We start from the raw sequence: 23460 nt of genomic DNA on the forward strand, positions 1-23460 counted from the left end.
TGGTTTTATTTCTCTGAGGGAATGTCCTTGTTTAGCCAGGAAAAGTAGCCTGTTGTAAGCATTACATAATTGTATTGAGTACCCCTCCAAGGATTCTTTAAAAAGGAAAAAAGTCACTATTCACTTACAATAAAATGTGTCTTTAATTGAGAACAGTGGCATGCTACTGTTTATAGAGTGCTTTCCTAGCAAAGCTCTGCTTCTGAAATCTGCATGTACAGTTGCCTGTTTGTGTGGCCCTGTGAATAGTTTTGAGCATCAGACACTTTCTGAAGCTCCACTTCAGTTTAGAAAACAGGACAGATGTGTCCAAGGGAAAATGTCCTCTTGCAGCAACTTGTAGCCTTAGGCTTTTCATTGGTGACCAACTAAGTGTGTCAAATTGAAGTTTATTTAGGCAGAAGCGTAGTAGAAGCCAAGAGTTAAGCTCAAATCAATTTGTTGCCTTTAACGAGGGTGGGGTACATTTTTAGTCAGGGCTGATATTTTCTCAGCGTCAGTAAAAGCAGCAGTTCAGGCTTTTCCTGCACTGTAGAAGTTGTCTCAGATCTGCCAAACTAGTAGCGCTGGATTCTGCAGCTGCCCCACAAATTAAATTTCTGCAAACTTAACTGTGAGCTTTGTGCCTCGAGCAGTTGCAGTATTGGACTTGGCTGGTTTCGGTAAGACAGGTTATTAGAATAGCCTTGTGTTTTAAACCATGTGAAAATTCATTAGGGAACTAGATCTGCTTTGTATCTTCTTAATATATGGGCTTGACTGTTACTCATGCTGCAGCACGGTGGGGTTTGGGTTTTTTTTGTTTGTTTTGGCTTTTTTGTTTTGTTGCAGGGGTTTTGGGTTTTGTGTGTGTGTATGTTTAAGGTTGTTACTGTTAGACTTCTTAATTTTTGTCTTGCTTCTTTTCATTTATAGTATTTTTCCCCCATTTTGTCCATAAAATATAAAAGCCCTTGAATCTGGAATAAGAAAACATTGTAAAAGTGCCTGTGTGTTTTAACTTGCTTGGTTAGGGAAAGACATTTGTATGGGTAGAGCCATCCTGGAGTCAAACCTTCACGTTTAAATAAATAAAAGAAACAACAAACTTGGAAGTCAAACTGAACGATGACTAAGTACAAGTCACTGCATTTCTAATTGTTGATGTTTGTTAGTCTTATGCCATTTCTTTTAAATTTGGAGCTCTTTGTCTTCTCTTGTCAAATCAAGTCATAGAAAGTGAGGTACTTTTCCCTTTTTTTTTTTCAGTAGTTGGTATAATGAGGTTGGAATTGAAGGATATACCCAGGATACACAATATCTGTTCTCTTTCTGGGCTACTGATGCTGTCTTCTAAAATGGAGGTACGGCAGTGAACTAAAAATACCAGCTATCCTAAAGTTGCCCAAGGAGTCCTCTGTCCTGTTAATACCTTGCAATTTCAGAAGTCTTGTAGTGGGGTTGATGTTTTTCAGACACAGTCTTTGCTTGAAAAAGAATCAGTCTCAATGGGTTTTTAAAGTTCTTTGAGTTTGTGGTTTGTTGGTTTGGGTTTGTGTGTTTTTTTTTTTTGTTTTTTTTTTTTTTTTTTTTTTTTTTTTTTTTTTTTTTTTTTTTTTGGTTTTTTTTTTTTTTTTTTTTTTTGTTTTTTTTTTTTTTTTTTTTTTTTAGCTTTTTTCAGGTTTGTTTTGGTTGTTTTTAATACCTTTTAATAAGCTGGGACTATGCTGATACAGCATTTCTGTGTTTAAAAGCAGGAGAATTTCTAATAATTTTTGTTCTTCTTCTACTGTGATAAAACTTTAAGAACCTAAATGTCATCTTGATTTCACTAAATACTGTTTTCGTGTGTAATAAAAATAATCTTTACAAGAAAAATACCTGGGTCCAAATATGATAGTAGGATGGAAGAAAATTATGAGAGTATGGTTTGCTATGATTGGTACATATATTGAGATACCAACTGGCTAACCGAGACACATTTTTTGAGGCATCATGGCAAAAGCAAATATCAGCTCTAAAACTGGTTTTATAAAAGCTTTTTGTAAAAAAAAAAATCTGAAAGAAATAGCTTTTGATGGAAACTCATTTGGACCCTTTGAGTAGAGTTGTAGTGAATTGTATTTTGTGAAAGAGAGTTTTGACTACCATTGTGTCTGCAGATACAAATAATATAAAGTGTGCCTTCTCCTGACAGGGTAGTTTGGACTCTTGGTAATGAATTAGTTGCAGTTTACACTTGCAGCCTTAAAATCAATCACGACATCAAAATGTTGTGTTTCTCCTGGCAAAAAATGTTCACTTCAGGTGGTACTGGACATGAGCTGCTCCCAGTGCTGGCAGAGCACAGGATTTGCTCTGCCCTAGTGTCATGTGCTGCTGTTGTATGTATATGGCAGCACAGAACAGCTGTTCCATGGAAGAAACCCATCAGTGGCATTTGGGGAATAATCCCCTGCCCCCAAGGCCCTTACTTGCTAAAGAAAGTTATTCTCTGAATCTGAGTTATTTGTAAGGCTTCAGTGTTTGTTTTCATTGCTGTAGTTGGGTGTTGCTGTTAAATCTGTAATTCTGCTGTGGAATTTGGGTATTTTCCAGTCCTAAACTGGACTTCCCTGCTGTCTTTGGTACCAAGTTTTCTAGAGTAGTGACAGCTAAGAAAGGTACCTTGTACTGCTTTTGAATCTGCTGTTCAGTCACTTGGTAATTTCTCTGTTTCTTTAGGGATGTTAGGTATGACTTCCCACTTAGGTGTTTTTACGATGCCTTTGAATCTATACAAGCTCAGAAGTAGTTTGGCATATAGGCTTGGCAAATGTTAAGTTATCCCCCATAAAAACCTTTGTTAGATTAAAAATGCTTATCTTTGTATTAAGATAGCTGGGTCCTCTTCATTTTCAAATGTACACTTGCCACAGGCTTGTGAGAGCTTGAACAAGGGCCTTGTGTCTGAGTTACTGACTTAAGTAAATAAGTATAATTCAAACTTTTTTTTTTTTGTACCAGCTTGTGAGTGGCTTAGATAATACAAGATTTCATCATTGTGTGCTGAATTAAAATTAACTGGCTTTGAAAGTTAGCCCCAGCCAGAATTACTGCATTATTGGCATTTTGCTTAGTGTGCAAAAGGCTCCAGAAGCTTTAAATGTTATTTTCTGAAGTTTCTTTTAAAGTGAAAGTCTGTGTCTTCGTTTCTAAAATACATATGTAATGTAGCTTACTATGAAATAGATGAACATAAATATCTTTTTAAAGAAGTGATGGAGGGAGGAATAAAATGGCATCCTGAAGGGCTGGTGCTTCTTTGTCTGAATATAGCCAGATAAGATGTTTTTCTTCTGAACGAAAAGTAATCTCTTTACTGCAAAGAATCAGTTGTAAATGCAGTTTCCAAAACAACCTGGTTTTGAAAACAATTATTAGGCTAATTGGTCATTAAATTTTAAGCTCTATAATCAGGCTTCTTAATGTGGATGGCCTCACAGCCCTAATTACTTAATAGTGTGTTTAAATGGCTTTATTAATGTAGGTTCAATTACTGCTGTTGATATTTTGAGACATGCCAACATTACCTGTCAAACAGCACATAGTGCAGCATTTCATTTAACAAAAATCTTCGTATGTAAGCAATATTAATGGGAATGCTAACATTTGCCTTTCCCAGCTACCAATATCTCCAGCTGCATTTTCTTCCCTTCCCCATCTTCATGTTTCAGGATTTTCCATATCTCATCTCCCACCTTGTGCTATGCTAATAATGTTCTCCTGTGCTTGATGTAAACTTCTTTTGCCTCTCTGTGCATCTGATGAGTGATTAACAGTGACTTTACCCTCCCTCATTAGTCTGTGTTTCGCTCCTTGCTCTGCCAGTCAGTAATGAAATCCATTTCTGGTTAGTAGGAGAAAAGAGCCTGACTACTGAAGCAGCACATGCATCAGACACATCAGCCTTTCTGCTGGACTCCTAAGCTACAAGGGATGGGCTCTGGCTGTAGTGTATTTCCACTTGTCTAGCTTTTATTTTATCTTCAACAGAGGTAGGAAAGTCAGAGGGAAGGATCAAATGGGATATGATAGAAATCAAAAGGGAAAAATACATATGTTCTACATATGTAGAAGGAAAAAAAGAGTGAAATGGAAGGTTATCATTGGGGGAAGAAGAGGATAGATAAAATTGTGTCAGGGGATGTTTAGGTTGGATATTAAGAAAAGGTTCTTCACCCTGAGGGTGGTTGGGCACTGGAACAGGCTCCCCATGGAAGTGGTCACAGCATCAGCCTGACGGAGTTCAGGAAGCATTTGGACAATGATCTCAGGCACATGCTGTGACTCTTAGGGTGATCCTCTGCAGTGCCAGGAGTTGGACTTTGATGATCCTTCTGGGTCCCTTCCAACTCAGGATATTCTGTGATTCTGTGAATTACTCTTTTATTTAATTGAAGTGTTAATGTAAAGCCGTGCAGTTACACCTTTCCCTGTTGCTCACAACCCTTAATAAGAACAAAGGGCAATATTACTAATATTCAGATGTACTTAAAACATTCATAAAAATTGTCAGTTAAAGCAGCTTTAACATCATCAGTGGTTGTTCTTCATACACAGTTTTACAACACAAAACCTTACAGCTCCTCACAAATCTAGTGGAAATTTGCTGCTTGTATTTCAGAATGGTCATAGTGGGATAATGAAAGCACTGCAGACTTTTTTTTAATACTGTATGTTGCTGCAGAGTAAAGCATTGTGAAATAAATCTAGTTGTGGGGTGGCTCTGAGTAATGACTTGATTTATAAATAGCTGGTCTGAAGCAATTAGTTGGTATTGCACTGTGCAGTTCTAAAATAATCCCTTTTTAATTTCCAGTATGCAGCTGATGGTGGTGCTTTACTTCCTCATAGCTGAAGTGGAATAGAGAGTGAACTGAAGCCTCAGCAGGGTTGAAATAAACATTAGACATTTATAGGTCCAAGCTGAGTGTATGTGCTAGGAGTAGCCAAGTGAGCATGCGAGCACTTTACATGAGAGATGGTGTCACATTTTAGGGGAAATGGTTTTTTTTCATGGATGAAGAAGAAATAGTTAATTACTTCTATGATTTTGGAGTCAGTTTAGTCATAATGATTTGAATGGTCATTTGTGAAATAGCTAAAACTGAGGGTTTGTTTATGCAGAAAAAAAAGTCCGCCCCGGTTCTGTAGATGCTGATTTGAACATATTCATGGTTTTGTGCGATTTGGAAATGAAGAGAGGTAGAACTATGTCATTTTATTCTGGAAAGTTCTTTTCCAAATTATTTAATGAACAGAAGAAATGGAAGCTATTTTCTGTCTTCTGTCATTCTCTTTTGCTTGATTACTAAAACTCAATTCAGTGCAATTCTGTATGTAGATAATACACAAGATATGATAGAATGAAATAAAATGCTAATGAGTAAGGAAATCTAGTCTTTTATATTAATATTTCTTTTCAAAAGTTTTGTTTTAACAAATTGCAGGGTTTATTTTTAGTAGATTGCTGCTTTAAGGAACAGATAGACTCTGTACTTTCAAGAGGTAGTTTGAAAAGATCAGCATTTAAAAATACCTCCTCTGCTAAACAGAAAAATACTGTTCCAGGCAAATGTTATGTGGAACCTAGCTGTACACAGACATTTTTCCAGACTGCCTAAAATAGGAACTTGATGTGAAACAAAATTCTCCTCCTGGTTTGTTTATACTGTGTGAAAGCCTGGTCCTTGACTATATTGTACAGTGCAAAAAACACAGAATGCAGACGTATTCCCCAGCTGGATGAGCTGATGCTTTGCAAAGCAACTTGTAACTGCTGTGCGCTGTTCACTGTGTTGATAACTGCTGGTTTTGGCAGAGGTAGAGTTAATTTTCTTCATGGTAACTAATATTGGGCCATGGTTTGGATTTGTGCTGGAAACCGTGTTTAAGCTGCCTTCTTCACTTGGAATGTGAGAGGAACTGATACACCACTTCCCATGGGCAGGCAGCTGTTCTGCCATCCCCAGGAGAGCAGGGCTCCATCATACCTGACAGTGACTTGGGACCATAAACACCACCATTCCAAACTTTCCCTCATTCCTCCTTCCTCCCTCAGCTCTATATGATCAGCATGACACCATGGTCTGGGGTGTCCCTGTAGTTAGTTGGGATCAACTGTCCTGGCTGCTTCCCCTCCTTGTGTATCTCCGATGCTGCTTGCTGGTGAGGTGGGGTGAAAGGCAGAAGAGGCCCTGGCTCTGTGTTGCTCAGCAGTAACTAAAACATCCCTTATCAACCTTGTTTCCTGCAAAAATCAAAAACATGGCCCCGTACCAGCTACCATGAAGAAAATTAACTCTGTCTTGGCCAAAACTAACACAATGACCAAGCTGTAAATTTGGTTTTAAACAACAGGGAAGTTTAAACTGGAATGGCAGACACTGTTATGTATTGAAGCCTCCTGGAATCCCTGCTTGGAGCTGCCAACTGTTCAAGCTGAAGACAAAGCGAGGAATAGATGAAGGGAATGAGAAAGCTCTCTGACTTCAGTGGATTTTTTTGGCATTGTTGCTTGGGTCTTAAGGAAACAAAATGCAAAAGAAATCTCTACTGTAACTGCATCAGACTGCAAGATTAGGCTCTATTCAGTACACACTGGAACGTATGCTTCAGCCTTTGGAAGAATTGAGCTCTTATCTAAATTGGTAAGCTTAAGGTTCAGGTTCTTGCATAGCAGCAGTAATTCCCCAGAGCAGCACAAACGCCTTTTGATGGCGAATTATGGTGTTGTGTTACACAGCCAGTTCCCTACACAGCACTCCTTGTTTGTTGCTTTGAATCGACCTTACAGAGATCCCAGAGCCGTGTACTTAAAAGTTAGGGAATGTAAGAACTCAGGTGACTTTACAGTTCACTCCTGGGCATGAATGTTTCAAATCTTTAATTGCATTGTCTCATCTGCCTGTGTTCTTCACAAAGCCAGAGCTGACTTGGTAGCTCAGGAAGGAAGGGGCTCACTTTACATCTGCAGGTCATTAGTATTGTAGGCAGCTGACATAAGTGCTGCATAATAGATGAACCCTGTTCTGAAGGAAAAGGATCTCGTGGTTTTGGTACATCCTGCATTCTTACTGAAGTGCTTCATAAAGAAATGTATAAATCCAGTTTCACAGCAAACCTCATCAGGGAAAGGGAGTGTTGCCATTGCTTTATCAGTGGGTGGGCAAACTGTAGAGGTGTCAAAGAGGTATGGAACCAGTCTCCCCGTTTTGAGTGCCTGGTGTCCAAAGTATGTACACAGCTCTTGATACGCTTAATACAGAGTTCTTGTTGACTTTGATTGCAGACCTATTTCTTCAGCATCAAGACAGAGCTCAGACTGCAATCAAATGAGTAGTGTGCAATTACTCTGAAGAGCCTGGCTTGAACATTTTGCTCATATTCACACTAGGCAGAGGAATAAATTGGCTTTCTCAGTATTTTGCTTCTTCCCCTCAGTTCTACCACCTTCTTTTACCATTGCTTGCTTCCGTCATCAGACAGTTCTGCTGCTTGAGGGAATTGCGTGATTGCACAGGGAGATCAATATTAAGTGCCAGTTCTTGCTGTTTAATTATGCTGCTGTGGTGAGGCAAAAGCTGCATCAGCTAGATCAGTTCTTTGATAGGATTTATTGTCTGGCTGCATGAACAGTAGCATTGGCATAAATGGAAGCTGCAGGTTTTGTGTCTGGGAGGGTGGGAACTGCCCAAAGCAAATTTAGAAGCCATTTAAGGAGCACTGCTGCCAAGCATGCATCCTCAGTCAGATTGATTTTGCTTACTCTCCATCCCCTTTAACCTCTACCCTCTCTCCCTCCCTTCCCCCAGTCATCTTCTGTCTGCCACAAGAAACAAGGCATGAGTCATAAGATGGGAGAGCAAGACCCTAGGGATAAGTGTTACATTAGTCTCTTGTGCCACTTGATCATGTCCTGGGCATGTCTTGACATAACAGCCTTCTGGGAAAGGTGGGCATGAGTTCCTCCAGCCCTGGCTTTCGGCACTGGTTCCTATTGCTTGTCCATCAAGTTCTCATCCTCCTTGCCCATGATGGTTCCTCATCTTGCTCTGTTTGCCATCTTCACCCTTTCAAACAAATTGCTCTTGGGAGAGGGGCTGTGTACAGCCTGTTTTCAGAGATAATGCCTTTCTTTATCTCAAATATACTCAGTTAGGAAGGACTCTTCCATTTGTAGCTGCTCTGCTTTCAGTGGATACTGGGCAGTTGCAAGTTGGAGGGTGCACGGCTTCTTTAACTCAGCCACCTTTGGGCAGGTTGTCACACAGGTGAAAAAAAACCCGCATTGATGTGTCAGAGTTGGCATGTGAAAGGACTCCTTTCTCAGGCACACTTCAAGCTTCTCTTCCAGAACTGTAGAAGCCAGACCTTGTCAGAGAAAAGGACCAGAACTGAATTAAATGTAGGAAGAAAATAGATATTTTTGCTGACTTGACTCTTGAAAGCGCCCAGTCTACTTTGGTTGAACCCCATACACCACCTTATCCTAATGAACAATTACACCTTCTCTTCCTTGTGTTCTAAGGACTGCTCTGGCAAATTTTTATAAGGAAGCAAAAGATGAGTTACTACGATAGGAATATTTTCTTTCTTTGCGTTAGTATGATATGGAGACTCCACCTTTCAGAATTAATTATCTCATTAACTATTAGTTTGTCCTAGTTACAGGTGCATATTTTGGTCAGCTGTTGCATTTAGTGCTACAAGTGGAGTGTTTGATCACGAGACTAGAGTTCAGCATTTTGTTACGGTGTGAATTTTTGTTGGATCTGCTAAAACTTGCACATAGTTTGTATAGTGTTTTTCAGGATCTGACTTCTTCAATACGAGCCTCAGGATGCCGGTATTGCTTATGGAGTTCAACCTGCACATGTTTCAGAACATCTGAAGTTTAAATAAAAATGTTTTTCTCCTGTGTGCTCCTGATAACATTTGGGAAGAGATACAGAGCAGATTGGAAGATGTTTTTTACTTTATTGTCATGAACAGTAAACCTATACAATATTGATTTTTGTGAGACTTCATTTTGTATTCTGAAACTTGGTCAGCAACTAAACTTTCCAGAGCATCCTTGGAAGTGTTCAAGGCCAGGTTGGATGGGGCTTTGAGCAACCTGTCTAGTGGATCCCCAACCCCCAGGGGTCAGAATTAGATGATCTATAAGGTCCCCTTCAACTCTGATTTTGGTGTGTATTTCTGTAGGAAAAGTAATTTAAGTCTGTAATGAAAGAACTGGAGCCCATAGGCATTTAATTACTTTGTGTGCAGTGATCTTTTATTTTCTCATTGTCCTCAGTGAAGAAAAGACTGCACACAGCAGGGGACTTGCTTTGTCTTTGTTATGTTTTATTCAGACCTGAGTTTACTTGTAGCCAGCGTTCAAGAATGCCAAGTGCTGCACACATTTGCCATGTTAAATACAAATGCACGTTGCATGTTTCTGCTTAACAAAAGGTTGTATTTTCAATGAATCATGTTAATTACAAGTATTCCAAGGAAGATGGTTCAGGTTATACCATTAACTTTTAGGTAAAAATTTAGTAAGGCATATGTATCTGTCCTGTGACATATACGTCTTATTATTTAAAACATTGTAAATCAGATTAGTATAGCTTGAGAGTAACTGATGTTATGTCTTTTTGTAGGTAATCAGTAGACCACTGGTAACTGCATATATCAGCAAATCCTGAAAGGGCAGAAGTACTTAGTTCAGATTTTTTTTTTTATCCGCATGGAGAAGTTAGGCACATAATAAGGTCCTGCTTCTTAAATTCAATCTTTTTCTGATAGGTGGAATTAAATTTACGTCTGTATTGTTTCTTTTGCTTCTCTCATCCCCCAGATACATGTGCATATTTTGTGAGGATTAGGATTCATCCAGGCAGTGTGCCATTTCTTGAATTTAAAAATGTAATTAAATGTTTCTTAAATAATCACCAGCTTTGCTGAGAAACATATCTCCAAGGTTTAACAGAAGCAGCTGGAAAGATGCGGGACCTTTTCCATCTGACAATTACATCAGTAGCCTTAAAAAGCAAAGGATGAAGAACAGAATCTGTGGTTATGGCTGGTTGTCCTGCTCAGTGGCTGTGAGGCTGAAAAGGCTGTGGCCCAGACTCCCCCTCAGTTCCTTTCTTCTCACAGTGGTGCCAGTTCTGGGCTGACTTTCTGTGTAGGAGGTTTCTGAGAAGCAGGTGATGCTCGTAGGGAGTTTGGACAATTCTGATACTCCTAATGCTTGATGGCTGGCTGGCTGTCTTACACCTCTTCTTTTTTTATTACTGGGAGTGTGAGACGTGACTTAGTAGGTCGGCAGCACAGAGTGTAGTTTTATCTGGTTTTGTAAAAAGATGTCAAAATGGAACTTGACAAACACACTGACATGAACACTTGAGAGCATACTTTGTATGTAGGGTACTGTAAGAAGCTTACTCTTGCAGGATCTGGGAGCATGCTTGTAAACATATATTGTGCCATTTTTTTGGTTCTGTTTTGACCCTTACAGAGCCGACAGTGCGGGCAGAACTGATGGAACAGGTGCCTCACATTGCTATGTTCTGTCAGGAAAACAGACCTTCAATCCCTTATGCTTTTTCCAAATACCTGCTGCCGATTGTGGTGCGATACCTCGCCGACCAGAATAACCAGGTAAGTTTCCTGTAGGAGTAGTTTACTAGCTGGTGAAATACTGTTGTGATGCCAAATTATTTAAATTTATCATGGTACAAGTGTGTTATGTTTTGGGATATAAGGATTTGTAATGGATGTGAAATACATGGTACTATACATTTATTTAAAGAAAATATTTAAAGAAAATGAACAAGCCAGGCTTTGCATCTAACATGCTCTCTCCTGATTTGGGGTCTTTTATCTGATATTGTATTCATATGGACAAAATTAGTCATTTAGACAAGCTTGCATAATTTAAATTCTGGCAGAAAGGAATGGTAGTAATGAAAAACTGAGTCCTTTGTATAATTCAGTTTTTTAACACCGTGGTGTATGTTCATTACCAGTTATTTGTATTTCAATCCAATAAATGTTTTGGATTCAACTCATGTGGTTTGTTTCTCTGCATGTGTAAGTTGGCTTGTCCAAAGCTTTCTTGATGCTTGTCCAGTCATTTCAGACTAGACTAATGCTAGTTGAGACATTATTTTCCATATTTTAGGCGTCTTGAGTTTGTCACTTTTTTCCTTGCCCTTTTCAAAATTTATATAGTTAAAAATAACTACCCAAACCTATTTTTCTTAGTAGCTGTTTTGCTAATTCATGTATAATACAACACCTCTACTTTTTTGTTTGATGTTCTCCTGCTAGAAGATTCTGTGATTGTTTTCATTGTGTTAACCTCTGTTGAACAGCTCATTGGGCTGCGGATCTCTGAAACAAAGAGCTCAAAAGTGTTTCCAAAATTGCTGCATTGCAGTATATGTAGTCTCTTACTGTATGTAATGTTTTCTCTTCTGGTGAAATTACTACTTTTGGAGTAGGGGTTAGCAAGCTATGACGGTAATAATGGGTATCTTATTTTTGCACAATTTTCTTTTTAAATGGGACTAAGCAGAATTGTGTCTCAAATTTAAAAAGCATTGGAAATAAACACAGTTTCCCCTTGCCAGCCTATTTCTTGTTAATCTCAGAAAAAGGGGATTTGTTTTGTATAATTCATCTTCCTTAGAAATTTGTTACTCTCCATTAATTGTGCTGCTTTTTCTTCACACATTTGCATGAGATTTGCCATGACTGCTCTTTTTGACATTAAAACAAATAGTGTGTGAACCCAAGAAACACCTGCACATTGTCAACTAAAGCAGGTAGCCACCTCCATACTTCCCAAAACACAGGACAGCAAATATGAAGTGCTTGCAAAAGCACTTGTCTCGAAGCACGTGTCCTCTCACTGTGTGCAGTTACTACTGCTGTGTGTTGGTATATAGGTACAGCTTCCAAAATACAGCACACATGTATTTCAAAAAATAAAACTGTCTTGGAATTGCTTGCTTCAATTTTTGTCTTTTTATGGCAGGTCAGGAAAACAAGCCAGGCAGCATTGTTGGTGCTGTTGGAGCAAGAACTCATTGAGAGATACGATGTGGAGACCAAAGTGTGCCCTGTGCTGATAGATCTGACAGCTCCGGACAGCAACGACGATGTGAAGACAGAAGCTGTGGCTGTAAGTAACAGCAGTGCCAAATCACGCAGCCAAAAGTTTGCCTGAATGCTTGATAGTGCAGTGGTCATGGTATGTTTCCAAGTTGCACAGCCATTACCAAAAAAAACCCCGTTATATTTCCTGTCCGTAACAAATCTGTAACTTCTACTGTGCTATGTCAGTGCTGTACACACTGGTCAAGTTAAGATTTCAATTCAATAACTTAAAAAACTTTAAAAACAACCCAGCTGGACAAGACAGTGCAGGGGGATTCATTTTATTGACTCCTAAAGCATCTGCTGTGTTGGCTTTTTAGTTTTTTTGAATGTTTGTCTGTTTATTTTATGGAAGTTTAAATTGTCTGTGTGGAAAATTTCCATCCGTTCAAAAGCTTTAATGCCTCAGTTCTGTTGCTACTTGCTGTATGTCTGTTCTCTTTATTGACTTTGTTGTGTTTTATTGGACAAAGTAATAAGCATCTGTGTTGATTAACTCATGGTTGGTTGGTTGGTGGTGGTTTTTTTGCATTAGACACAACCTTCGTAATTAAAATGTATGTGTTGAATTAAAATAGTAAGCAGATTAGTTAATTTATAATGGAGAAATGGCAGATGTAGGCCCTTTTGTTTCTTTTTTTATTGCAATTTATATTGATGCTTTCTGCTGGGTGGATTTTTTCCCTGTTCTTTTTGCTTGAGAGAGACCTCATTTAATATTTTACTTTCCTGCAGTGGCTGGACTGATAAACAATAAAAAGGCTCCAGCACTGTTGAATTTGGCACCAAATTTCTAGTGCTTCTTGGTGAAACTTACAACTACATAAGAGAATAAAGTATAAGCAGATTAGTTTTATCTGTCTTCATGGTTTTGAAGGTACTGAAACTTGACAGAAATTTCTGTACCTCATCAACCCCCTACAGGGTTAGCAAAGCCATCACTTGTTATTATAGGGGAATGAATATAAATACTTCTACTGACATGATGGGGAATGATAAACATAAAATTCTTTTTGCTTTTTAAGGCTTTTTTTTTAAATTTCAGTACAAATTAGAATGAAAGAGCAATTAGAGGGAAGAGTTCTTTTTTTGGTGTGATACATTTCTTTGGGAATTTTATGTTAGGGAGTTGCATATATGCAGTGTAGTGTTGTAATTAATTTTAAGCCATACAGGACTCAAAAGTCTCTTAAGCATATTAATTGTCAATAATTTTCTGTTAACTGTACATATATATATTTTGTATTGAAAAAATAAAAGAATCATGTAGTTTTGGTTTTTTTTAAGGTCTGTTGGGTAGCAGAGAATAATTTTTAAGAGTCCAGTTACCTTTGTTAGCTGGAAATTTGATTCATTTTATTGGAAGATCAATGTCATCTTCTACACCTGTGTCGTGGCATTACAACTAAATGGGAAACACAGTTCTTTGCAAAAGTGGCCAAACCTTTTGAATTCAAATGGGATTTTGTTTTCACTATTTTTCAGTTTTCAGTAAAATTATGTTCATCAGAATAGAGAGTAGATTTAAAAAGCCTCTGCTTAGCTGACACAGAATGGTGTGTTCTGCAAGCATCTCTGATTAGTGTCTGTCTGGTCATTAGATTATGTGCAAAATGGCCTCCATGGTTGGAAAGGACATCACGGAAAGGCTTGTGCTTCCCAGGTTCTGCGAGATGTGCTGTGACTGCAGGATGTTTCATGTTCGTAAGGTATGAATTCAGAGCATCTGGTCTAGATTATCTGTGAAAAAATGTGTCATGGGCTTGGACCATGCATGTGACTAAGAAACTCTGCTGGTAGATCTCATTTGTGACATGTATAAGTGAAAGCTGTGAGGGTTTTTGTATCTTACATTTCCACAAATTTTAATATTTGACACTGAGATTTTTTTTCCAGAATCACTACCCTTATGACTAGAAACGAAGGAAGAATCTGCTTGGCCTTATGCTATAGATAGCTGCTGTGTGATTGGGGATTTGTCCTTAAGGTTGTGTTGGTAACCAGGAAAACGTGAAGCAACTGTGGCTGGCACAGCATCAGCCACCTGAGCTCATATCTCTGTGCACAGATGGAACTAAAGATGCTCATCTTCATCACAGATGAAGTAAACTAGTATTCCCTCATGATGTTTAGGTGTGGAGGCTGCGCTTTGGTCTCACCCTGCCATTGAATAGCTTATTTCCCTTGATAGCTGCATGTGTTCTTTAATGTGACAGCACCTCAAATACATTTTATCCTCTTTTATTTTCATTTAAGTTCTGAGGTTCATCTATGATTAAAAAAAGACTGACTAATTTTGAAGAAAAGAAAATGATTTATTTTTGAAAAGCTATGTAAATTGATGGAATGGGGAAATAGCTTATAATGAGTTTAAACCAAAACGCGTTTTTCTGATTTTAAAAGTTGTTTGTTTTTTTTTTCCCTTTGGATTTTGCTGTATTAAAACTGTGGTCTTAGTCTTTGTTTTTTGCATTCTGTCTGCAAGGTATGTGCAGCCAATTTTGGAGATATCTGCAGTGTGGTTGGACAGCAAGCCACTGAAGAAATGCTGGTAAGCCATTTCTTAAAGGGTTTTTCTTCTTAATACAATTCAGGAGTGGAGCCAGACAAGCTACAGAAGAAGTTCATAAGAGATTGCAGATGCAGGGGAGCGTGGCAGGGGGGATAAAGTGCTGGGAGTGGTGAGGCTGGTGAGGCTTCTGTATTGGTTTAATCTTTTCAAGTCAGTTTTCCTGCCTAGAACAGCCTCCTGGAAAGGAGGGAAAGAGAAAGAAATGTAAAGGAGAAGTAAGTGAACCTCAGAAATAACAAATGAAATAAAAGAAAGAGAGACAAATTCAAAATGGAAAAGCAGGGAACTGGATGAAGTGGTGAGAACAGGATCCTTAACTGTGCACACATTCCCGTGGTGGGTCCAGGAATCTAGTGGATGTTGATAGATTTGGAGACGTGACAAGGCTAGGAGCAGAAATCAGCTTGGCAGGCTCTGGGATCCCTCTTCAAGCTTTCTCCTCTTGGGAATGTGGACAGTGAGCTTGTTGAGGGCCAGCAGAGGCTGATGAATCAATGCCCTGAATTAGCGAGGGACTTGCATGGACAGAGTGTAAATGCAGGCATGACTTCAGCCAGAGGCTCTGCAACTTTTTGCAGTTGTGGTGTTGGACAGGTAGGCCTGTTGTGGCTCTCAGGCCATTTCTTATGCTCTTAAAGCATTTGCTGCATTTTTCTCTAGCTGGTGAGTGGTTCAAGTCATTTGGTAGTGAAGTTTAGTTGTGTGGATTTGCATCCCATATGCTTCCTGATTTGGGCTGTAAATTGATTTCTCTCACACAACTGCCTTTGTAGTGATTAGCGTAATGAATTTGGATTAAAACTTTGCAGAGGGTGCATTACTATGAAATAAAAAAGTGATGATTATTTCGTCTAAAAGCAGTAAAATGTGGCAGGACAGCTGGGCTTCTTTTTCTATAACAGAAAATGCCAATTTCTGCTCTTCTTGGATTATTGTTAGGAAAAAAGAAGGGCGTAAAAAGCTGAATGATAAAACTTCATTTTCTAATCTAAAAGCTTTTTTTAATTAGAAGCAAAGTCCAGAATACTTGGCTGCAGAGAGCAGGAACAGCTGAACATCAGTAACTGTGAACAAGGCTGTAGCAACAGCCATTGGATTAGTTGTGTTTTGTCACTGTGCCGTTGCAAAGCCAAGGCAGCTGTGCATGTCTGTGCCTCACCTGCACTCTGTCCACCCTTACCATTACTGTATCCAAAAAGCCCAATCACCTGAGCACCTTCAAAATGCTTTCATTGTATTAGTAAAACCACTGCTCTGTTCAAACATGTTTTCTCTTGAGCAAATGCAGTCTTTTTCTCATTCTCCTCTTTGCACTTCATGTCCTGCATTGTAGGATAGAGGGTGTTGATAAATCTAACAATGAGAAGTGTAGGTAGAAGGGGAAGTTTTTTCTTTCTGAAGATGCTGCTCCTTTGCATTTCAGTAAGAATCTTACAAAAAAATATGAAGTGGTCTCTGATAGGTAAAATGTTAATCATAGAATCAAAAAATGTTAAGGTTTGGAAGGGACCTTAAAGATCATTTAGTTCCAGCCTTCCCTGTCATTGGCAGAGATGGCTTCCACTTGATCAAGACTTTATCCACCTGGCCTTGAACACTTCCAGGCTTGGGGCATCCACAATCTACCTGGACAGTGTGTTCCAGTGCTTACCACCCTTGCAGTAAAGAATTGCTTCCTAATAGTGCACCAGTATTATTTTTCTTGTGCCTGCTTTAAAAGAATGGTGTAGACATGAGGTCTTGTCTTATGATAGGTTTGTTGGTCTTGGATGTATATTTGAAGTTGGGCTTTTTGGGGGTATAAATCAGGTTTAAGAGTTAGTACTTCCTTGCTATTCTTCAGAGAGGTGAATTTTCCTGATCTCTATCCATAAGTAATATGAAAGCAGCAGATTAGAAGCATGGTGCTACTGAATGTGTGTTCTTTGTCTTGCAAATGTTAAACTGTGCATCTGAGTATGAAGGTGGACAACCAGGTGAAGAAAATGAATGTGAAAAGAGAACTTGTTTTGAAACAAGTGCTGCTTATTAAGACTTGCAAACTCACTCACTGTATTCCTAACAGCTGCCAAGGTTTTTCCAGCTCTGCTCTGATAATGTGTGGGGAGTTAGGAAAGCCTGTGCTGAGTGCTTCATGGCAGTTTCTTGTGCAACATCACAGGAAGTCCGGAGGACAAAATTGTCAACCCTTTTTATTAATTTGATTAGTGATCCTTCACGATGGGTAAGAATTGCTCTTTATTTTTTGAATAGCTGTCATATTTGAAGGATTTTTCTGCAATACTCTATGTAGAACTTCTCATGGGTGTGGCTAATCTAACCTATTCCATGCACCTCCAGTGAAATTGTTCTTAAACTGGTTAGTTCATTGATGGGTGTAGAGAGTTCCTCACATTTTTACAGCAGCATGTAAGAAAAACTCTGTCAGTGGAGTAGCTTTCTTTAGCTACAGAATTGCCTGTGTCTTAACATTGCTGAGAATCATTAACAAAACTGGAAAATTAATTATGATAAACTTGTTCTTCTTCAGGTTCCCTACCACCATGTTGTTTTTTTGAGGGAGGGCGTGGTGGAGTTTGCAGTTGGTTTGGAGGTTGATTGGTTTTGGGTTTTGTGGGTGTTTTGGATGGTGATGGTGGGGAGTTTCTTTTAATTAAATTTTTATTGTTTCTTGAGTGATGGGTTTTTGTTTGTGGTTTTTATTTAGGGGGGTTGGGTGGGATTTTTTTGTTGTTGTTGTGGGGGGGAAGGTTGTTTTTTTGTTTGTTTGGGCGTTTTTTATTTGCCATCTTGAAGATTTACTCTTAAACCTTAAGTTTGTTACTAAGCAGACAGCTTCCAAGAGCAAAGGATCATCTGCACAGAAGCATGAGCTCATGGATCTTGGAAAGTCATGCAAGTTTTGGCCCAGCAGAATTAATCAAATAACAAAAATTGAGATAGAGAATTGTTGAGAAGAGAACAAATAGTAGGAGAAAGGAGGAGCAAATGCACGGCATAGCCAAATAGGAAAGGGATATAAATATAATGCTTATCAGTCAAATTCTTGAAAGTGAAATGTCTGTTTACTGTACATAATGTTTTTTTTCCTTTCAAGTTAAAATTCTGAGCTGAGCTCTCAAATTTACTTGCTTCTATTATCTAAACAGATTCTTCCTCCTTTGGTTGTGGGGAATAAGCCTGTCAGTTTAGTAACCTGTGATTTAACTGGTTTCACCTTGCTTTTTCATTTTTCTTAACATTTTTTTCAAACTTGGCACTCTGTATACATCTGGCTGATTCTTTCCAGACAAGAGCCTCTGCTCTTGATTTCCGTAGTAGGCTTATGACCCTTTCAATTCCTAGTAGCAGGCATTTTATGTTTCATAGGACAGCAAGATTTATATATATAATTTTGTTTTTTCACCTTGGACCCTTTCCCCTAGGTTCGCCAAGCAGCTTTTCAGTCTCTGGGGCCTTTTATATCAACTTTTGCTAATCCATCCAGCAGTGGCCAGTACTTTAAAGAAGAAGATGGTAAAAACCCAGAAGATTGTGAGTTTGCACAGGAAAACAGGTAAATTTGCTAAGTCTACAAATTATTTTTGCCTGCTTGTTCTTCTTCTCCATGAACTGTTAGAAAAACTGACTTTCCTGGATGAATTGAATATTTGGTAAATGGAAAGATCTGGATCTTCTCATCTTCACAGACCAGAATTAGGATATATGTTCTGTGGTGAGATGACTGACTTGATAGTTGAGGGAGAGCAGTATGTACCATGTACCTGGAATTTTTTTTGACACGGTCCCCTGTAAGATCCTTGTGGAGAAGCTGCTGAATTTTGGGTCAGATGAGGAGATAGTGAGGTGGGCTGAGGTCTGCCTGCCTGCCTGGCTGGGCCCACGGGCACTGGTCAGCAGCACGTAGTTGAAGGTCACTAACTGAGCGTCTATGAGACGGATCCAGTCCTGTTTAGCATCCTCTTTAGTGATCTGGATGGTGGAGCAGGGTCTCCTCACAGGTCTGCTGATGACACAAAACTGGGAGGAGTGCCTGCTTCACCCACAGGGTCATGCTGCCATCCAGAGGGAGACCTGGAGAGGCACACTGGAGAGGGTGCAGTGGAGGTCCACAAAATGACAGACTGTGGCATCTCTCCTGTCAGGAGAGTCTGAGAGAGCTGGTACTTCAGCCTGGAGAAGAGAGGGGTCTTACCAATGTTCATAAACACCTGAGGGGAGAGTGAAAAGAGAATGAAGCTGGACTCTCTTCAGTGATGCTTAGTGGCAAAACCAGAGTTGATGGCCACAACCCCAAACACAGGAGGTCCCCTCTGAACATCAAAACCCGTTTTTTTTGTACTGTGAGGATGACTAAGCACTGGCAAAGGTTGTCCATAAGGGCTGTGGAGTATCCATCCTCTGAAGTACTCAAAACCTGTCTGGACACAAGTCCTGGGCAAGTGGTTCTGGTTGCCCCTACTGGAACAAGGAGGTTGGCCCAGGTGGCTTCTAGAGGTCCCTTCCAACCTTGACCCTTTTGTGATTCTATGACTTCTGTTTTGTTATGGTGTAAATAAATTTACTTTGACGAATAACAAGTTGATAGCATGTGTGTGAATTTTCAAGAGCATAACAAGTCTGTTTTGGTTTTTTAATGTCCATTTTGTTTGGCATTCAACAGTGAGCAAGTCAGGACCACAGAAGGTGGCACAACAGATGAAGAGCACAACAGGACAGAGGATCTGTCTTCACATTGTGATGATAGCGATGATTTTGCAACAAAACTTGAAAATGTCATAGAAGATCAAAATACAGTGTCAAATACCTCCGAGAGGGAAAGTGATTTCCAGACTGAATCATCCTTCCATTGCACTTTGCCTTCAGAATCTTGTGGGGAAATGGCAGATGAGAATGAGCAAAGTTCTCATTGCTGTACAACAGATGTGCAGGAGGCTGGGCTGTATTCACAGGAAGCCTCTCTTTCAGAGCAGGAATTATACAACTCTTTCCATTTCTGGAGGACTCCACTTCCTGAAATAGATATTGACTTTGAGCTTCAGCAGACTTCTGATATAAAACTTGATAGAGAAATTCAGGAACTCACTATGCCAGTGTCTCCAAGCATTCCTATGGCAACAAGGAAGGAATTAGAAGAAATGATAGAAAATTTGGAACCCCATATAGATGATCCAGATGTTAAAGGTATGGTAAAGATACTGAAGCATTTGTATTGTTTGGAGATTTGTGTGTGTCGCTTCAGCAGTTTGTGCTTTAACCTCTTAGTTGTTTTAAAAGTCGGGAGTACTGTTTTGTCCTGGTCCTCAAAGAGATTGAGGAAAATTGATAGTCAACTAAAAGGGAATTTGCATTTGTGTAAAGATGTTTAAAAGCAGTATAATTCCTTTTATAAACTGAATGCATGTGCAGTTAGCAGTATAAAGTTGTCTGCCTGTTTTGACATTACAATCAAATAGATGGTTCAAAGGCATAAGCTGTTGATAAGCAAGTTTATTTCTAATTAGCATACATGCAAAATGAGGCAGATTAAGAGGGTTTTATTTTTTTAATTATCAGTGTGAATTACGGTTTTCTTTTTACACGTTGTCCGTTTGATTTGGATGAAATAGTCTCCATTTTTTCTGCAAGGGCTTTTTTATTGCAGTCACATGTATACAGCTTTAATGCGACAAGTTTGTCAGATCAGGCTGATAATTGATGCAAGCTGAGTTCTTGAAGTGAACACACATTCTCCATTTTAAAAGCTCTTGAAGAATGGAGAAGGGTTTCATAAGTGTGACAAGGTGGTGGAGCAGCACTTAGAGACACCTCCTCAGCTAAAAGGACTTGGCTCTTCTACAGATACTTACTGGAAATAGGTTTTTCTTGGTATTCATGTGCTGAATAAATTCTAAGACATATTGGGCTTGAGTGTCATAGTCAGAAAGTCTGGAGGTGCTACTAAGGAGGAAGCCATGTTATTTTGGTGCTGAAGAATCTCTAGGGGGGAAGCATGCCTCTATACCAGAAAAAGTAGGGGGAAAAGAAGGGGCAAGTTGGGGAAAAATATTTTAGAATAAACTGATACTGCTTTCTACTTTGTTTCATTGTTAGTAGGTTGATATGCTAATAACTTTTCTTAAATCCATTTTGTACTTTTATTTAATCACTTGTGAAGTCAGCAGATAAAACTTTGCTTTAGGAGTGCTTTGGGCACTAAGGAAAGAGGTAAGAAAAAAAATTCACCCTTGCTAATGACTTCAGTCTTCATATAACCCATCTCTGAAGCCAGCTGCAGAAGCTTGCAGTGCTGTTCAGGTTTACTTTATAAAGCTGTTGTCTCTATAGTTAAAGAACATACCTTAGTGCAGTATTAAATTACAGTGGTTTATGTAAGCATGTAGTTGTACATCCAGAATCGTCCTGTGTTACGAGTTTATCATGTGTTCATGTCTTGTTTTGGAGCAGGTTTTTGGAATTCTTTCTGTTTGTTTGTTGGCCTCTTGACTGGGTGTCAGGAGATATTCTGTGGAGTTATTGACCAACATTTGCACATTTAAGTATAAGAAAATTGTTACTTGGTTGTCAACACCATGGATTCCCCCACTCTGACTTGGTCAAGGCTGTGTAGTGAAACCCCATAAAACATTCCTCCTAAATCTTCTACTCTTTTTCCTTTTGCCTGTGCTCTTGTTATTCAGTCTAAATACTTGAGAAGCTGGAATTTAACAACATGCCGGTTTCAATTTATTAACATTGCAATTTTAATTTTGCACAAAGTGCAAGTAGTATTAATTTTGCATGCTTGTCTCAAACTCTGTGGCACACATAGAAGTGGTAGAGATCCAGACTGTAGTCTCTGAGTTGCTGACTTAATGCCCGTGTTTTGAATCTTACACTTGCCAAATTGTGACAAAAGGTAGGCTTGCTCTGGGGGTGATCCAGAAGATCAGAGCCCTGTCTCTTTGCTCGTGGCAATATAATCTAAAACTGTTGTTGCAAACTGATGGTATAAATATTCAGTCAAAATCTTATCTTAGTTGTTTTCATGGAAATTTTATGAAACTACCTAATGTCACAGATAATTTTGTCTCCAGTATACATGGCTTACAAATGTATGCCAAAGAGCTCTGGTCCCAAATGGTCCATAGGGTCTTAGCCTGCCTGCACTTCCCCTCTCTGCAAAGCTGGCCATTATGTTTTTGAGTCTTGTATGGTGAGTAGGCTTTGCTTTGACAGCAATGACTGAGCAAGCTAGGAGGGTTTTTTTTCCTCTCTTTATTTCTTTTTAAATCCCTGTGATCTTTTTCTTGCACTTATTTTCTTCATTGGCTTGCTGTCACCTAAGTCCTGGACTCCTGCTTCCATGCTGTGCTCCTGTCTTTATTGCTGCATTCCCAGCCAAGGGATGGGAGTGGAAGATGCTGTGTTCTCTGTGGTGGGTAAGTGGAGGCCTGCCATACTGGAGAGCTTCCATGGGTACACATCTTCTGGCTTCTATAGCAAATTGGCCAAGGATCCTGAAGGCATGACAAGATGAAGTGATGAAGTGTGGTTTGGGAATGAGACTGCAGTGTATGATGTTTTGCATGTATCAGTAAGATAAAGCTGTTCAGATGACCTTGTCTCTGGCTGTACCTATGCTAGACTGTGCAAATTCAGTAGCCTTCTTTTGACATGGGTATTTGGTTATTTCTTTTTTTCTTTTTTTTTTTCTTCTTTTTTTCTTTTTTTACGTTTTAGAAATTTATGAGAATAAGAAAATTAATTCATGTTGTGTGGAATCATAATCACACAGGGTTTTTGAAGTTTCTTAAGATCACACTGAATTTTTATTATTTGACTTTGCAGGATATCTAGTGATGGTAATAAGGTGCTGTTCTTCGCTAGAGTCAATCAGAGGAGGTTGATTATTTCTATTTTGCTAGTTGGTTTCAGAGCCCCTCCCGGACAGCTGAGGCAGATGTGGAGATTTGGTGCTGAAGTTTAGCCAGCAATTATTCCTTCCGAGTCAGAAAAAGATGGTTTTGTTGGGGTTTTCTTGGTGGTTTTTTTGTTGTTGTTCCTTCCTCCCATCACCCTCTGCTTTGCGCTGGATGTTCATCCCTAGCAGCTGCTATACCTTTGTACCACTATCCCCTTCCCTCCACATGTATTCCCCCTCCTATTTCCTTTTTTATTTTCATTTCTCTTCCTTTCTGGGTTTGGCATTCCTCTGCTTCACATGTCCCCCTTCACCCTTCTATTCACCCTTCTGCTTCTCCCCTCATGTGCTTGCCTCATTACAGCAGAAGTATTGAGAAAGAATAACTCCATTTTTATCTGAGGAGTACCTGAGTGTACCCCGCCAATGGGAAGAGTCAAAGGAAAGGCATCACCAGGTTGTGCAGCCCAGAGTATGGCATGTTCAGTGCATATCCCCATCTTCCAGAGGTCTTGGAAGCCAAACACTAAGGGGTCACTGTTTACATACACACTGGTCATGGTTGTGTGGTTTTGGTTTGGTGTTTTGTGTTGGGGTTTTTTTGGGAGGTATTGGTATTTGGGAGGTATTTGGGTGGTATTGGTTTGTTTGGGGTTTTCTGCAGTGCTCCTCAATAGAGCAATTTCTGTTTCAAGCCTTAGATCTTTGCTTCAAGGCATGGAGACTGATGAGATCTCCAGCAAAAACAGTTCTTTTAACAGTAATCAGTAACCAACATAGAATATTTTTTTCCCTAATCTCATTGTCA

General features: G+C 39.3%; 1 protein-coding gene across 6 annotated transcripts in view; it reads left to right on the plus strand.

The window, feature by feature from the left end:
• The window catches only part of PPP4R1 (protein phosphatase 4 regulatory subunit 1), a 63393-nt gene that overhangs the window by 23771 nt on the left and 16162 nt on the right, over positions 1-23460 (plus strand). For all 6 annotated transcript variants that reach the window (XM_041399338.1, XM_041399341.1, XM_041399340.1 and 3 more), the window contains 7 exons: positions 10532-10674; positions 12056-12202; positions 13779-13886; positions 14663-14728; positions 16815-16973; positions 18175-18305; positions 19413-19933. In XM_041399338.1, the coding sequence (XP_041255272.1) occupies positions 10532-10674; positions 12056-12202; positions 13779-13886; positions 14663-14728; positions 16815-16973; positions 18175-18305; positions 19413-19933 (1275 nt within the window). The remainder of the gene's footprint in view (positions 1-10531; positions 10675-12055; positions 12203-13778; positions 13887-14662; positions 14729-16814; positions 16974-18174; positions 18306-19412; positions 19934-23460) is intronic.

The sequence above is a fragment of the Onychostruthus taczanowskii genome, unplaced genomic scaffold, assembly GCF_017590055.1.
Source record: "Onychostruthus taczanowskii isolate IOZ18803 unplaced genomic scaffold, ASM1759005v1 scaffold16, whole genome shotgun sequence".
Classification (NCBI taxonomy): domain Eukaryota; kingdom Metazoa; phylum Chordata; class Aves; order Passeriformes; family Passeridae; genus Onychostruthus; species Onychostruthus taczanowskii.